Raw genomic sequence first — 15,965 nt, forward strand, 5'->3', positions numbered from 1 at the left:
GTAGAGTGTGCGGTTAGTCAAGTTCAAAGCTACCCGTATAAACACATCCGTGACACGTTAGGGTGGATTTTCACTGATGCGTTTGTGGCTCCGCTGTTTAACGCGCGTAAATTTTAATCACATAAATCAAATAGAGGTAAGACATAAAGTATTGAGATTAAACGTCAAATTAAGCGAGTTTTTTACTTTTACGCTTACATAATTGTACGTGCAGCCTTTCATACATTGCCTTTATTTTATTTGCGAGCGCAAATTTTACGCACGTGCGCACGTAAAAATTAAGTGACAGTGGATACTTCATATCTCAAGTATTTATGAAGTCCAACACGACTTCACATCGTAACAACTGCGAAAATCTATCAATTAAATACATAAAACAAAGTGAATCTATTTAGCCGTACATTTCCTGTAATTGTGACAATATTCTGAGAAACGTAAGGCCTTAAAAAGCCACAAAATCCTGAGGATTTTCCCGCTATAATATTTTCTCATCCTGCTTAGGGATGCGACTGCATGTCGTGCATAATTACACGAAAATCAAGGGCCTCCATTCGAGGAAAGTTACGTCATTGCCAAACTTACATGTGTCATTTCAGTCATCGCCGAAATAAACCGCATTCTCATCACGAGACTCATTTCCATACAATGAAAGTCGTCACGATTCTTATCCCCAGTTTCGAACAAACTAGGTCCGACGAAAAAAAAAAAACGACTGCATTTGAAGAGTCTCGCTCTAACTACCCGCCATTTTGGACTTGGAGAGTGTGGGGACTGGACCGAGTTCCCGTTCAATCCTTCTCCTGTTTCGCGGGAATTTTTTTGTGTTTTACATCAAGGTGTGTTCGAAGTTCTAGAAGGTGATCTGTGTCAGGATGATTTTACGATGGCATTTTATCATCGAAATTGTGCATTGCCAAACTTAGCATTGCTTTACAAGGGTGTCCACGTGACAAGCTGAATGTACAGAAACAGCTCGAGCAGACAAAAAACAGCCTTCAAGTTATTCCTATAATTGTTGTTGTTTCTTTTGATAAAGATATTGCTGCGATGAGTTTGTTGAATGTTTAGTGCTTTTCGTCAGGGCCCAGGAAATTAACAAGGGAATCAATCAACCGTAAACAAACAGTTTGAGACAACAATATCGCAACTCATATATCATCGTCTCTCTTCAAGTAAAGGAGTCCCATAAACCGCGATAAGAGCCATTTGTGTACGTGTATGATCCCTAACTGATCTTTTGAATCACCTGTAGCTTTGGCATCACCAGGTCTTCCTCTTCTTCCCCGCACACACTTGAACCCTTCTACTTGTGCTTTAACCATGCAGTCATGCCGCTATCGCAAGACCACAAAGGAAGCATTCCTGTTTCTTGCACAGCCCACGACGTCACACCACACTGGTCATTCACCCCTCCAAAGGGATAAAATGCCATCGTAAAATCATCCTGACACAGATCGCTTTCTAGAATTTCGTACACACCAGTACCCAGTCGTTCGAAGGCCGATTAGTGCTTAACACGGGGTTAAATTTAACCCGGGTTTGTTTTTCTTGTGTTTAAAAGTATTTTCTCGGATAATTTTCTCCGCTATTTTTAGAGGTTCCAATCATCAACTTGTAGACAAAAAGAATTAAAACTGAAATGCTCTTTAAGCTTTCAAATCTGAATTCAAATCTCGCACTGACCCTGGGTTATCTTAACCCTGCTTTGAACAACTCGGCCCTGATGAAAAACACAACAAATTCCCACGAAAAGGAGAAGGATTGGACGGGAACTCCGTCCAGTCCCCACACTCCAAAATTGCAGGCCAGCTAACTTGATGTAATAACAATTGCATCATCTCAATGCAAGGATTTGTTTGGGTTGTTTTCTTTATAAAAGCAAAACAAGCTTTTTGTTATGCAGCTCTCCTAACTGTGGATGGATGGTTTCATTTTTTCATCTCTAAAGGACTCGGAAAATGACAGTTCACCTCGATACAGCTCACTGAAGCTCGTATATGTTTGTATAATCTATGTAAGTATGGTCATGCTCTTTTGCTGATGGGTATTTACAACAACTATTTAGGCTACTACAAGGTCAGACGAAGAATATGTCTTAGCGAAACTTTTGATAAGCTAAATTTATCTGGTAAAAATATAAAAAAAAGTGGGCCTGGCAAAGTATGGAGACTTGGAGTAATTCTTAGAAATATGACGTGAGACCACGGGTGGCCAAGTGTAATATGGGCCACCTGTGGCGTAATATGAGAGTTTGTATGGCAAAAATAGAGTTTGAAACTTAGATGAAATAAATGTCAGGTCAGATGATGTAAAAGTACTCAAATCGAGCTGAAACTTCGTAAAAACAAAGACAACGACTCCAGGTAACAATATTTACATTTTCTTGCTAACTTTTATCGCTTTTACTTCATTTATTTCACCTAAGTTTCAAAATCTATTTTTCCCATACGAACTCTCATATTATGCCACAGGTGGCCCATATTATGCTTGGGCCACCTGTGGTGAAAATTAATATAAATCAAAGAAAAATTCAGGAATCTTGTAAAAAGATCGTTATATCTACGTCAGAACATCATCATTTGTGTTCCCATGGTGGTTGCTAGGTTTTCAAAGAATAAGATCACCTTTCTTTTGCTAAATCATGTGTTTTTTGTGCTAATCAGAGGCCCGTTTTACACCAATTTAAAGGTAAGAATCGGTGTATTTCTAAACAACGAAACTGATTTGGCTTTGACAATTCATTTTCACTTACCAAATACAGAATAAGGGCTTCTTGTCAACAATTTGCTTTGTTTATGACCTGAATTATGCTCAAAATTCCATTTTGCATCGCCTTAAAGGGGCATGAAGTGTTTGTTCCAAAAAGTCAATAAACCACAATAAGCCAAATTTTTCTCAACTGATTTTGATAACTGGGTGACTAAAGTAAACGGTGGTATAGGCATGGAAGTTATGCAAGAAGGCAGGTGAATATAGTGAAATTTTGAAAAATGGCTATTTTGGGTTGTAATTTTAACATCAATTTTGACCAAACTCTATTGCCAGGATCCTCTCTGTGCAATACCTTGAGGGCAAAGTTACATGCATGAACTGAAAGCTCTATTATAGTAGAGTTTATGGTCAAATTCATTTGGCAGCACAATTTACCAGTGGGGTCTTATCACACTTTCAAAATTCCCCCTTGAAGGCTGGGTTTTTGGTGCTCAAAGGGCAAAAACTGAGACCCCCCCTGTAACTCCAGAACTAGACGTCAGAGAAGTGAGCCAAAGTGGCTTTTGAAATATCTCATCACGCCCAACTTCTGTGCCCAGTTTCAGCCAAATCGGTTGACCACAACTTTTGGCCCCTGGAACACTTGACACTTAATTTTGTAAGGTTAATTCATAGTCTCTCCAACCACTCCGTTGGAGAGACTATGGATAGTTGGAGAGTCCCAAAATGTAATTTTATGGACACACGATAGTCCTCGGTGGCAGCCAATTTACAGGTTGCATTCCTCTGTCTAAAAGGGAGGCCAAAATAAAACAAAATCAGGCCGGATTTTTTGTGTTTGACAAGTTTTACTCTACAAGTAAATCTTGGCGACAAATCTGGTGGCAACCAGCCTTTTAAATATACTTTTTTTGATCACATCTGAGTTAAACAGTACTATGAGTTGCTGGTTTTTTTTATCATACAAACCTGGGACAGAATTTGTTTTTTTTTGCCCCATTTAAACCTATAATTCTGCATTTTTTCACAATTTTGCAAGACAAGTTGTAATCATTCAATATCCAGGACTATTGAGGCACACGCTTCCTTTGCACAACAAATTGCAGTATTGACCACATTATAAAACGTTTTCATGAAGAGAATTCCATAATGCCGGGACTTTTCCGTTAGAAAAATCTGGTCCTATGTGAAATGCAGGGTAATAATTATGGGCTTTTAGTGAGAACGATAAAAAAATTCCCCAAATCATCTTTTCGGCTAGACAGACGGGTTCTCACTTTTTTTGATAAGCACCAACTAATTTGCAGTTCGAGCTGTCAAGTGTTTGAATGAACATAATAGAGTTACCATTTACGCTTCAACACGATAGAAAATTTGTTATGTTTAGGTTTTATTTCCCTTTATTTATAAAACTGTTTATTGTTATGTGCTTTAAAAGCGAGCGATATCTAAGCGCGACATTTTGAGTACTCCTACATGCGAGATGTTTATGTACGACTGAAAACAACCGGCGCGACGATAAAAATTGCGAGAGGGACTACGAAGAATCAATAAAACAAATTTAATTCGGTGAAACATGTACAGAGACAATAATTTCCATTCGCGAAGAAAAGTATTGAGAGTAATGTATCTCTGAAAATCATGAGCCAGATAAGCGCCAGGTAAGCATAAGCTTATTTATGGTTTCAGCCGGCTTTCCGTTCTTTGCTATTTTTCAACATGAACTCGAGGCAAGAAAATCGCTCAGAGCTGTAGATTTACAGCCAAAATCATAACGTAAGATTCTTCGGAACGTTTTCTTTGTATTTGCGGTCAAAAAATGTCTAAAGGCTTTTTAAACCTGATACTATTGTAGATCAGATCATTGTCTCGCGCATAAACTAGCCGCATCAACTACGCTCGACTTTAGGAAACCGGAAAAAAAAAAGAGCATAAAAATTAGACGTAGAGCGTGACCAACGCGTGACTATGGTGAGAAAAGTCAAAAACATGTAAAAGCCGGTTGAATTTTAGCGTCCGAGGTCAGTCAGTCAGGTCAGTTGTTTCTTTTTTTTAAGTGCGGCTCATGAACACGACTTATTTCATATGCATTTTAAAAACATGAACTTGAGTCTGCGGTCATTCGAAAAGTAGCAACTTGTCAGCGGATAACTTTAAAAAACACTCGAACCCAGTCGGTCGATACCTGAGCCCGCGGTATGGTCAGGCGATACTAGTCAGCGGATACACTGTTTTGGCAACTGTCAATTGATCAAAACATGGATGTACAATTAGGTTGCAGGCTCCCAAACTTGCTAGAAAGTGTGAAGTTAAACATCGGTATGTCTGTGTTGCGGACGGACGGAAGGTCGGGCGGTCGGTGTACCGTCACCTGATTGCCAAATTTTCTAGGATGGATATATTTTTTAAGCAATGGAGCTTCTCTTAAAATACAGAACAGAGCCCGTGATCAAATAAAATATCAGCGGAAAGCTTAAAAAATACTTGACCTCAATGAGTAGAACAATGAGCTCGCGATACATTCAGGTGATGATGGTCAGCGGATGCTCTAGTTTGACAGCTGTCAATTAACCTTCATTAGAATGTCAAATATTAGTATCAACGGACAGTCGACTACAAGTGTAAGTAAGACATTTCAGCCGGCTCGTATTGGGGGCGACGTGCCAGATCGTGTACCTGAAAGGACCTGAGCCCACGTTATTAGTTTTCTGATAGTGCACATGTCCCATTTTGATAGCTGTCAATTGACCTTAATTTGACTCGCGCATACAGTTTCGTTTCTATGTTGAATTGGTAGGCGTGACATATTATATCAGCTTATATGTAGGGGGCAAAACGACTGGTCTTGCACCTGAGCCTGCGAGATGGTCATGTGATAATTGTTAGCGGATGTCTGATTTTGACAGCTGTCAATCTAATCATCCTCATACGTATGGGTAACATAACTGGCTGACAAGCTAGTGTCAAGATGTGGAAGATCTATTGTGACATTTGACATCGGCTTACATGAAGTGTGTGTGGGCGTACCCTACGTCATAACCAAATTTTCTCGGCTGGATAGTTTACCAAATTTTATCCATGGTGCTCCGCTGCGCGCGCTTCGCGTGCGCGAGAGCTCCGCTAATAATAATGGTATTGTAATAATTATGATCATAATTTTATAATGGCAGTGAAAATGATAATGAAAATAATAATGATAATGATAATAGCGTAATAATAATGATGATGATGGTAATGATATCTATTACAAATTTCTCAAGCTGACTGGCTTATCAGCCTGCGTGGCAGCCGGTCTGGTCACTCAAGACCTATTAAGAACTCGATATAGTCAAGGATTTAGATGGTTTGCGGCACAGGCTAACTGGCTAGCAACTGTCCTGATTTCAGCACTAATAGGACAATGTAATAGGACAGTACGCGTCATGCCTTAGTAATTAGACAGTATGCACCATCACCTGCGCGACATTCGTGTCGTCCAATTCGTGTCTGTAATCATACTAGTGATTAAGTTAGCTGAACACAGTTTTGCGGGGGGTCAGCGGTAGTGCGTGTTTTAAATTAGACAAACAAACATGGCGGAGAAAAAAGCAATGATACACAGAAGACGATTTCTCAAAATCTACTCTATAAAATTTTGTGATATTTGGCAAAATTTTTACTTTTATCGTATTGTAAATGATGAGAACTTTAAAATGGAAGTTGAACAGACGAATTTTATGACACATTTAATAATTACAGTACAATTATATTACTGATTATCTAAAAAATAAACCCCTCTGTTAAAATTTGGTCAAATAACTTTCAAATGGTAATGATTAATTATAGTAAGCTGTGTGCGAGTTTATAGGAAAATCTAATGAGCGAATTTTATGTAAACTCAGTAAAGGTGAAATTTTAAGGTTGTATTTAATCTTTCATGTTGCCATGGAAACTACGAAAATATCAAAGTTTACCTGTGAGTCAAAATCTTTCATCAGTATATTTTTCACCTGCCAAGTTTCAGCTTGTGAACTGCAACCTTTCTCTTGCCATAATTAGGCAAATGACCTATACTCGGAAACTGCCAAAACTGTGTTCAGCCACCTTAAACAAACTAGACTCCCGCCACGCGGTCGTCCGATTTTCTTAATCACTTGTATAATTACAGACCGAATTGGACTGCACTCAGTCCTATTTCCATTACAACTAATAATAATAATTATAATAATAATAATAATAATAATAATAATAACAACGATAATAATAATAATAATAATAATGATGATGATGATGATGATGATGATGATAATAGCTTTAATAAGAAAATTGCCCGTACAGCTCGTAAACGGTTCTAAAATCTTAGTTATGAAGAGTAAAACATGACGTTTCACTCAGTATTTTGCAGCTTAGATATATAAGAGTACGTAGATCTCAATCATATAATCCCTTTTGTTTTTTAAAGGAAAATATTTACATTTCATAATCGTCATTAAGCGTTCTTCCTTGAAATCTTCCTCTCTAAGATTGCTCCAGGACAATAAATAGTACGTTTGGTGATATTGAGGTAAATGATACAAACGGCTACTTTGAAATACGTCAGTGGACCATACTAGGTTCCTATACGCCCCAGGCCGTGGCTTTGGTCTCTGTACAAGAACTATACCTCGTCTCTTGCAGGTAAATTGAGTGACGTAATAAATTCTTGTAACTAACGAAAGGAATACCAGGAAACGAAAAAGTCGCATTTTTTTTTACCTACCAAAGTTAGCCGGAATTGCTTTTTATTTCCTGATCGTTTTACCTACTGTTACTTATGCTTTAGTTACGTGGGATTCTTGCCAAAAAACCCTCTTTGGGGAGCTGGAAAAAAATCCATGTTCGGGCTGCTAAGTAAGATTATCTTTGGTTTAAACTCTGGTACACGTCGAGCGACAAGGTGCTAGATCATATATACGAACTGGTTTTCATTAAATAATCCATATGATCCAAAAGTTATTATTACTGGCCCATACGTTTTTCTAACCAAACTGTCCCCGAAACTATCCAGAAATTTTTGAACAGGTACTGCTGCATTTATAATTTACGAAGAAAGCAAACGTCTGAGATACCTTTTCCCAAGACAAAGCTACTTAGCAAGTCCAGCTGCTACAAAGTACAAACATTGTGGAACTCTCTGGAGAGTCACACAGAAGAATTACCAAGTTTTGACTCTTTTAAAAAGACACTGAATAGTCAGCTTTTTTAAAGTAAATATTTTTAGGCCTTGAATTTCATTGTTTATCGTGTTATTGATAGCTTTTAATAACGATTTTCATAATACTGTATTTTCAGTTTTAACACGACCACATCGGCTCTGCTTTAGTTTTCAATCGTGCTTAAATAATTAAATACCATATATAAGGCATTTTTGCTGCACAAGAATTGTCTGCCAAAGGCTAGGACTTGATTGAAACGACCCTCCGATGTGTCATTCCCAGCAACGTTGTCTTTGAATTTCCTGGAGGCTGATTTTTCCTGACGTTTCACTGATTAACTTTCCTAAACCGTTCTTTATCACTACCAAGAATGCTCCTTTGATCACTGTATATTATCATTATCATTATCATTTTATTGTCATTGTCATTGTCATTGTCATTTCATTGTCATTGTCATAATCATTGTCATTATGATTATGGCTATCACTATCATTATCATCTTTATCATTATCAGTATCAGTATCATAATCACGATGATAATCATTACCGTTATCTTTGTCATTATCGTTATCTTTATCATTGCAACTGATATATATATTTTAGCTGTTATTAATTGTCATATTTTGTTTCTATCACACAGCGAATATGTGAAGATCACTGATGGGGTAGGTACCGAGGTTCTTCATCGACGAGGGTGCGCACCTTTCACTACAGAGAATTTGTTGGATGTACAGTTTGGTTCGTCCGGTAACATCTCAGTTCAAGTGTATTTAGAAAACGCTCAAAGCAGCCTGAAAATCAAGTTTGCGGTTTTGAAGAATGGCATATCTTCAGGTATGTTTTAGTCGATACAGTGTACTTATTTTACTGTTTCTATTTTAGTCGTTAAGTGTTTACAGTTTAGTTGTTTCCTTACGATTGTCCAGATCGAGCGCTCTTTATAAAGGTGGCCATCTTATTCCAGCTAGGTAGAATAGACCTTATTCACGATACCCGCCATCTTTGCACGTGCTCTAAGATATCACGTGGTACTTCAAAGGGCAAGCAAGTGATAAAAATTGCCAATACCAGTAATCAATGTCGAGTTTGTTTATTTTATCAAAACGAGACAACGATTTTTAATAAACATGGAAATATGTAGAGTTGGAGTTTCGACAAGTTTTATGATATGCTGGACGTCAACTGGTTATGGTTAAATGCCTCCCACAACCAAAACCTCAAATATGCTAATTGTTTAAAACTCGATAATGAATTCTTGTCACAGCAACAACAACAACAACAACAACAAATCTAATTCGGCAATAGTCACTCGACTGATGTCGGCATTTCCGTAAGTGTGACATATTAAGATATTTTGTGGCAAATAGTCTGGCATTCTTTTATGTTTACTTGGAGCCTCCATATGTGCTGTACCCTTGAGTCAACCCATTCCCGTAAAGAATTATTTTTAGAACAGGCTTTCCCGCGAAATTAATGTGTTTTCGAGGACGTCCGCATATTTCTGTAATGAGAAAAAAATGACGACGAAAGAGGGAAATTGGCCAACAAGTTTACTCCTTGTTCCATCACCGTAGCTCCTGCCTCCGTTCCTTTCCTTGCAACCGAGGAAAGCTGGTTTCGAGTTAATATAAATAATATGTAATCTGGCTTAAATATATTGCTATATTTTGTTGTTGCAACTCACGAGGTCGTGTTTGCTGTTGTAGCACTGTTCGGATGTTCAAATTTTGCTCGTAATGTTGTATTCCATCGCCCTCATTTAAAAGAAACTTTTCAAAGAATTAAATAGTGAGACTCTTTGTAGGAGAGCCAGACATTTTAAAAGGGAATTGGAGCGCTTACGGTAAGGTCTGTAACAGCTGATCGTGGAACCGGCAAATCGGCAATTTTCGCCTTCCGCGGCCTTTGTAAGTAGAAACTGTCGTGTCTTCTATGTCTTATCTACCGCAACCTGGGGCAGCGAAAATCAAGATGTTTTCTCATGATTTGAAGGATTTCCTTTAACGAAGCAAAACGTCGAAGTGAAGAAAGGTATCGGTTTTTATTGTCCGGATTTTTATTCATTTTGATGGTGCTATATAAGTTATTATTTAGTTGCCACAAGACATGAAAGCTGCAAAAACCCTTTGAGTGCAGAATTATCAAACTCAGGAAGAAATTAAACACCGTTTGGCAATCACACTATTTCTCAAGGTGCTACAAGATTTCATGGCCGCAGCATATACTTGTAGACCTCAAATAACCGCAAAAGGAATATGCAGGAGGACGTGACATGCCGTAACATCTAACTTCCGCTGTGAAACCTCTGAGAACCTTTCTTTCATTCAAGGATTTTAATCTTTTGAAGTCGCTAACCCCATCAGCTCGCTCCATTTTTTTAATTATATGACTGCCTGTTATTTTCCTTGTTTACATGTTACTTAGTTTCTTAGTAGCAAGAGAAAAATACCAGGCTCAAAGTATCGACAGTTGTTGTATTGTGTGAATGAAACCCTCGGTATGTTAGGTACAGAACAGTAAATTTCGCTTTTAATTCGATTTCATTCCTGTTGAATATCTCGTTTGTTTTCAGTTTGATATATCCTCTTGAAATATTTTCCGTTGAGATTGTAAGTTATAAAAAGCCGTTTTCATCCACAGCCACATTAATTTGGCTTATAAAACTCCATTCATAATTCGCGACCTCAGATCTCACACAATTACAGCCGCCGCGCAAGCAAAAGATGCAGCCCGTGTTCGATCTGTAACACAGTTGGAACAACATACTTTTTACTTCAAAATTAACGTGGGTTGACACAATGTGGTCCTTTGTGGAATTAGTAAAAAGCTCCAAAGCATTGCACAAGTGAGTAAACCAGTAAAGTAAAGTAAAAGAGCTTGATTTTCAATATTTATTTACCCGCTGTCCAGGGCCGGGACTGGGTTGTTCGTGATAAAACTTATGATATGCAGCCAACTGTCAAGATTACAAGTAAACTTGAAGACGCCTCATGAGTGTATCACCTTTTCCTTTTGGTTATTAGGCTTTAAGCGGATATTTTTAGCCCGATAGAAGATCAGAATTATCATCAGATAACTCTTCCACGCTGGCTACCGCCATTGTTGGAAGCAATTCAAATCGCGCTTCTATGACTCAGCGTGTGACGTATGATCATAGCTCTGGTATAAAGCTTTTAAAAAAATGCCTCAAAGGGTTCCGGGATAGATTTTATGGTAATAATAAATTACAGTTTATAGTAATAATAATAATAATAATAATAATAATAATAATAATAATAATAATAATAATAATGATATTTATAATAATAATAATAATAATAATAATAATAATAGTAATAATAACAATAATTATTATTATTGTTATTATTATTGTTATATTTTCTTTTTCAGCTTTACCGCTTTCAGGGTGGAATGTGGCTGTTTTGATGTCCAGTCAGTTTGGTTTTAGTATTCAGTTGTCAGCACTTCACACGTACATTGACCGGACTGCCAGTTTTTATTTGATTCTTATTAAAACTCCAGCGGGAAATTTACTGGCTGTAGAAACTTTTCCAGGAAGTGCGACAACTGCAGATATCACCGGGCTGAGACCTTCCACGATGTACCGAGTTGGCGTGTATGGAATTGACGAGACTGGACAAGCCTACAAAACCAGTGAAAGTCTGGCTTCAACCACTGATGGTAAACTATGCATTTTGCATTGCTTTCTCTTTCTTGCTACATGCAGTGGAGACGAAGGGTTTTGAACTTAATGTCGGGTTCTATAATAACAATAATGAAAATAAGAAATGATGTGATAAACACGCCCAGAGCATGAGACAAAGATAAAATCTGATTCCCGACAGTAATTGAACGACCTTCCGAACACCCTGTCAGATGCTCTAACCATTGAGCTACAAAGGACTCGTAGCGAGCTGGGCCATGTACAAGGTTCATGTAATGATGATAATGTAATAGCAATGGTAATTACTCGCTAGGGTATATTTTACGTTGCTAGTTGGGACCCATCATAACCATTTATCAGATCCATTTTTTGGACTACACTCATGATCAACAAAAGATGATTAAGGGATCAACAACAACAACAACAACAACAACAACAACACCTTATTTCACCCCATAATATAGAAGAGATAAAAATTCATAACAATAGTACAGACGATGATAGGGGCGCTGGCTGCCCGAAATAACCTAAGAGTTAAAAATGCCAGGCAGCCAGTTACAAGAAAAGATGTTTAAATGTTTAGGTCAGGGACACAAGAATCAGGGTTTTGTTAAACGGCACCAGCTTACCTCTAATTTAATCTAGGCCATACTTCACGGTCTCGAATGCAGAAAGTTTTGTTTGATAAGATTATGATTCCTTCGAAGAAAAGGGAAGGCGGGTTCAGATTACTGAAAAGTTAGTACTGCAGCATCAATGAAAGTGCCTTGAAGGTTTAGACTACCTGCTTATAGCCTTACGTCTTGTTTCGTGATTGTAGCCCTAGTTCCATACCTGAGCTTATATCTCGCTCTTTCACTGCTAAATAATACCCGGTCATAACCTAGTTTTTGTTTTGTTTTGTTTTTTAAACAAAATATCTGACCCAATCAAACGCTTTCGCCTTTTTCTGATAGTTTCTTTTATTTTTCTATTATATAAAGTATTTTGTGGCTCTCGACCAAGCGCTAGTAGTCAAATTGTTGGTGGTTCGGTTGCAAGAGTGAATAGCTGGCCGTGGCAGGTGATGCTGATCAGATCGTCTGGAGACCAGTTTTGCGGAGGATCGTTAGTAGACCCTTATTGGGTGGTGACGGCTGCACATTGTGTCAACGGAAAATCGCCGTCTTCTATCAAAGTAAAGTAAGTTAATTAAGCTTTACCTCTTTCAAAACCAGAAGAAATTCCCCACTTGGGAAACTCTAGCGAGAAAGCTTTGGGCGCAGTGATTGCCTAAAATTTATCGAGCTCTCTTTGTATTGTCTGTAAGCTATAAGTGATTTCAATCCCGACGGCATGCAATGGTATGCTACATTTTGAACTGTGAGTTGTGCTACTGTGCGTACATCATTTAGTGACTCTGGCTACTTAACATTTCCTTTAAATTCAAAAGTACGATCACATTGGTCCTGGAAGGATAATCAATAAGTTCGTTCATAATTGCCTTGTCGTTGTTACTATCATCGTCATCATTATCACATCATCGTCATCGTCACCGGTTCTTATATATTTACTATATATCTTTCGCCTAATCTGAGTAATCTTAGACCAAAATGTTTTTTTTTCAACATTTTTTTTTATACAACCTTGTTCCCAGTGTCTCCTCTTCCTCGTCCCCCAGAGCAGGATAGAGAGGACCGAGGGAGCCTGGAAACGAGTTTGTCATTGCTTGCACTTCTGTCTTCTGTCGTATTAATTAACTAATCAATTAATTAATTATTTATATACTTATTTATTTCTTGTTTAGGTTGGGAGCCCACTATAGAACAACCGGCAGTGTTGGAACAGAACAGGAAATCAGGGTCGCTCGGATCATCAGGCATGAAAACTATAACAACCCGTTGAGCTATAGCAATGACATCGCCCTGATTAAGCTCTTAAAACCTGCAAATCTTGGGGTGGGGATCGGGCTTGTTTGCCTGCCTGATATGCGACACGCTCTTCCTTTTGACAATTTGAACAAAACCTGCTGGATTACGGGCTGGGGTACACTGTCCTCTGGGAGGTCCCAGCCAAATGCACTCATGGAAGCTCAGATTCCATTGGTCTCCAAAAGGCGTTGTATGAATTTCTACCCTGGAGAGATCGATGATTCGATGCTCTGTGCTGGCCTGGATGCAGGAGGAGTTGACACTTGTCAAGGCGACAGTGGTGGTCCATTGGTGTGCGAGTTTAACGGAACATGGTTTCTTGAAGGTGTAACTAGTTGGGGTTACAGATGTACGTATGCTTCCAAGTATGGAGTAAATGTTTACGTTAGAGATCTGAAAGCATGGTTAACAAACCATATTTATCAAGCAATACCGCCTACTGTTTTACCACAAAATCAATCGGTGTTCGCGTTAGGTAAGTACACTAAACAGCTTTTATTGTTGTTTTACATAGCCCCGTCTTACAAACTGAGAAAAAGGTTCCCTTACTCTCATCATCTAGCCGACGTTTATATACTGGTCTTACCTCACTGACTATGTAATCGTCGCATTGTCATTGCTAATACATTTATTTAGTCCTGCCATTGTTCGACTACTGTTCGTCTTTCGGGGGCAGTTATGGAAATGGGAGCAAATCCTATCTAGATAAGCTAAACAGACGTGCCACCTGTATTATTGTGGGTGTATCTATCAGGGCTGACGAGTTAAAGTCGACACCTAGCTGGAACAGCCTACAAGCGCGTAGAGACTATCTGAAGTGCGTCTTAGTCTTTAAATGTCTTCATGGAACGGCGCCATTGTACTTACATTCGCAGTTTAGGTATGCGCACCAAGTCCATGCCTACAACACCAGCAGCCATGATTTGCTGCGTCCTCCTGGCGAAAACGGCTACGTTGCAAAGCGACGCTCAGTACGAATTTAAGATTAAGTTCAAACGCCATCTTAGACAATAATACCTGTACACTGTACATGTTGCCTTGATAACTGAACTGATTGTCTAGTCTCTTCAACGTTTTAATTTCGTTGTTTTGGTTGTGTCGGGGCTCCATTTAAAGTAGCTCTGCTAAATTAGATGCTCCTGGATAAATATTGATTTGAATAAATGAAAAATAACTTTGTTAAATAATCTTTACCAGGAAGTTGATGTTTGGAGGAAATATAAAAATGTTTTTTTGTTTATTATTTATTTAACGTGTTTAGTATGGTGCTCATTTGACAGTGGATTATGCTCTGGATGGAACCAATCTTCTTCAGATGATTTTCATTGGACTCTTTCGTCTGGCTCAACACTATCAGCATCTACAGGCCCGTCTTCTGGTCAAGGGGGATCAGGTCAGGTTTAGTTATCATGTTTTATTTCAGTCCTTAAAGTTATACGCTCTATACAAATTAAGGGCAAATGACAGCTGTCAAAATGGGACATGTGAATACCACTAACAGATCAATATCAAATACACGAGGCTCAAGGCTCAAATACACGATCTGACATTTCGCCCCCTTAATCCTCCATTACAACCCAGACTGAAATTTCTTACTAACACTCGCAGTCAACAGTCCGTTTATTCGAAAATTCGCCATCCCTTGCACCATTCTAATGAAGTTCAATTGACAGTTGTCAAACTACAGCATCCGCTGACCATCATCACCTGACTTATCGCAGACTCAGGTATCGCTCCAATGAGTTCGAGTTTTTTTGAAGTTATCCGCTGACAAGTCACTACTTTCCAAATGATTGCAGGCTCAAGTTCAATTTTTTAACGCATAGGAAATAGGTAGTTGTGTTTATGAGCCGCAATATTAAACTTTTAACTTCAAACTGACCTCGGACGCGAGAATTCAGCCAGCTTTTACAGACAGGGAAGTTGCTTTTGACCTTTCTTACTATGGTCACGCGTTGGTCACGCTCCACGTCCAATTTTTTTGTTCTGACAGGTGAAAAGTTGATACGTGAGTTCATGCGGAAAATTTATGCAGCATCCTGAAACTTGTTTACTGGTAGCTGAAACTGACAGAGTTTTGTGTAACGTTGTGAAGCTTTTAACTACCTTTTTCTACTGGATGCACAAAATGAAATACAGCTGTTAGCAAGATTCTTCATGGCTCGTTTGTTCATTGGTTTTTTGGTTGAGAAATGCGCAACTTGTCAAAGTCATCGAAAAATCCGATTTCGGATGGACCCACTCCCCCTTGCTTAACGCGTATTATAAAGAGGGTTCAAAAAAGTCTCAAGCGATTCTGATGGCCTTTAGGAGCTGCATCTTGACTGGTAAGCCTGAGTTATTATTATATTTGATGTGTCTTTTTTGCGGTTTCCTAAAGTCGAGCGTAGTTTCTGCAGCTAGTTTCTACACAAGACAATGATCTGACCTACAACAGCATCAGGTTTGACATAACCTTACAGATTTTTAAAAAGTCTTTAATAACATTTTCTGTCCACAAATACA

General features: G+C 38.5%; 1 protein-coding gene across 2 annotated transcripts in view; it reads left to right on the forward strand.

Annotated features, from left to right (window-relative positions):
• Positions 1–15,965, forward strand: part of LOC140943648 (uncharacterized) — a 50,978-nt gene that overhangs the window by 6,917 nt on the left and 28,096 nt on the right. Inside the window, exons 2-6 of one of the 2 annotated variants that reach the window (XM_073392769.1) lie at positions 8,527–8,720; positions 11,277–11,567; positions 12,534–12,732; positions 13,337–13,935; positions 14,722–14,853. In XM_073392769.1, coding sequence (XP_073248870.1) covers positions 11,312–11,567; positions 12,534–12,732; positions 13,337–13,935; positions 14,722–14,853 — 1,186 coding nt within the window. In that variant the 5' untranslated portion in view covers positions 8,527–8,720; positions 11,277–11,311. Of the gene's footprint in view, positions 1–8,526; positions 8,721–9,785; positions 9,918–11,276; positions 11,568–12,533; positions 12,733–13,336; positions 13,936–14,721; positions 14,854–15,965 lie in introns of those variants that run through there. The other variant, XM_073392770.1, reaches the window with a different exon arrangement.

Source organism: Porites lutea, chromosome 7 (genome assembly GCF_958299795.1).
Source record: "Porites lutea chromosome 7, jaPorLute2.1, whole genome shotgun sequence".
NCBI classification, from domain to species: Eukaryota; Metazoa; Cnidaria; class Anthozoa; order Scleractinia; family Poritidae; genus Porites; species Porites lutea.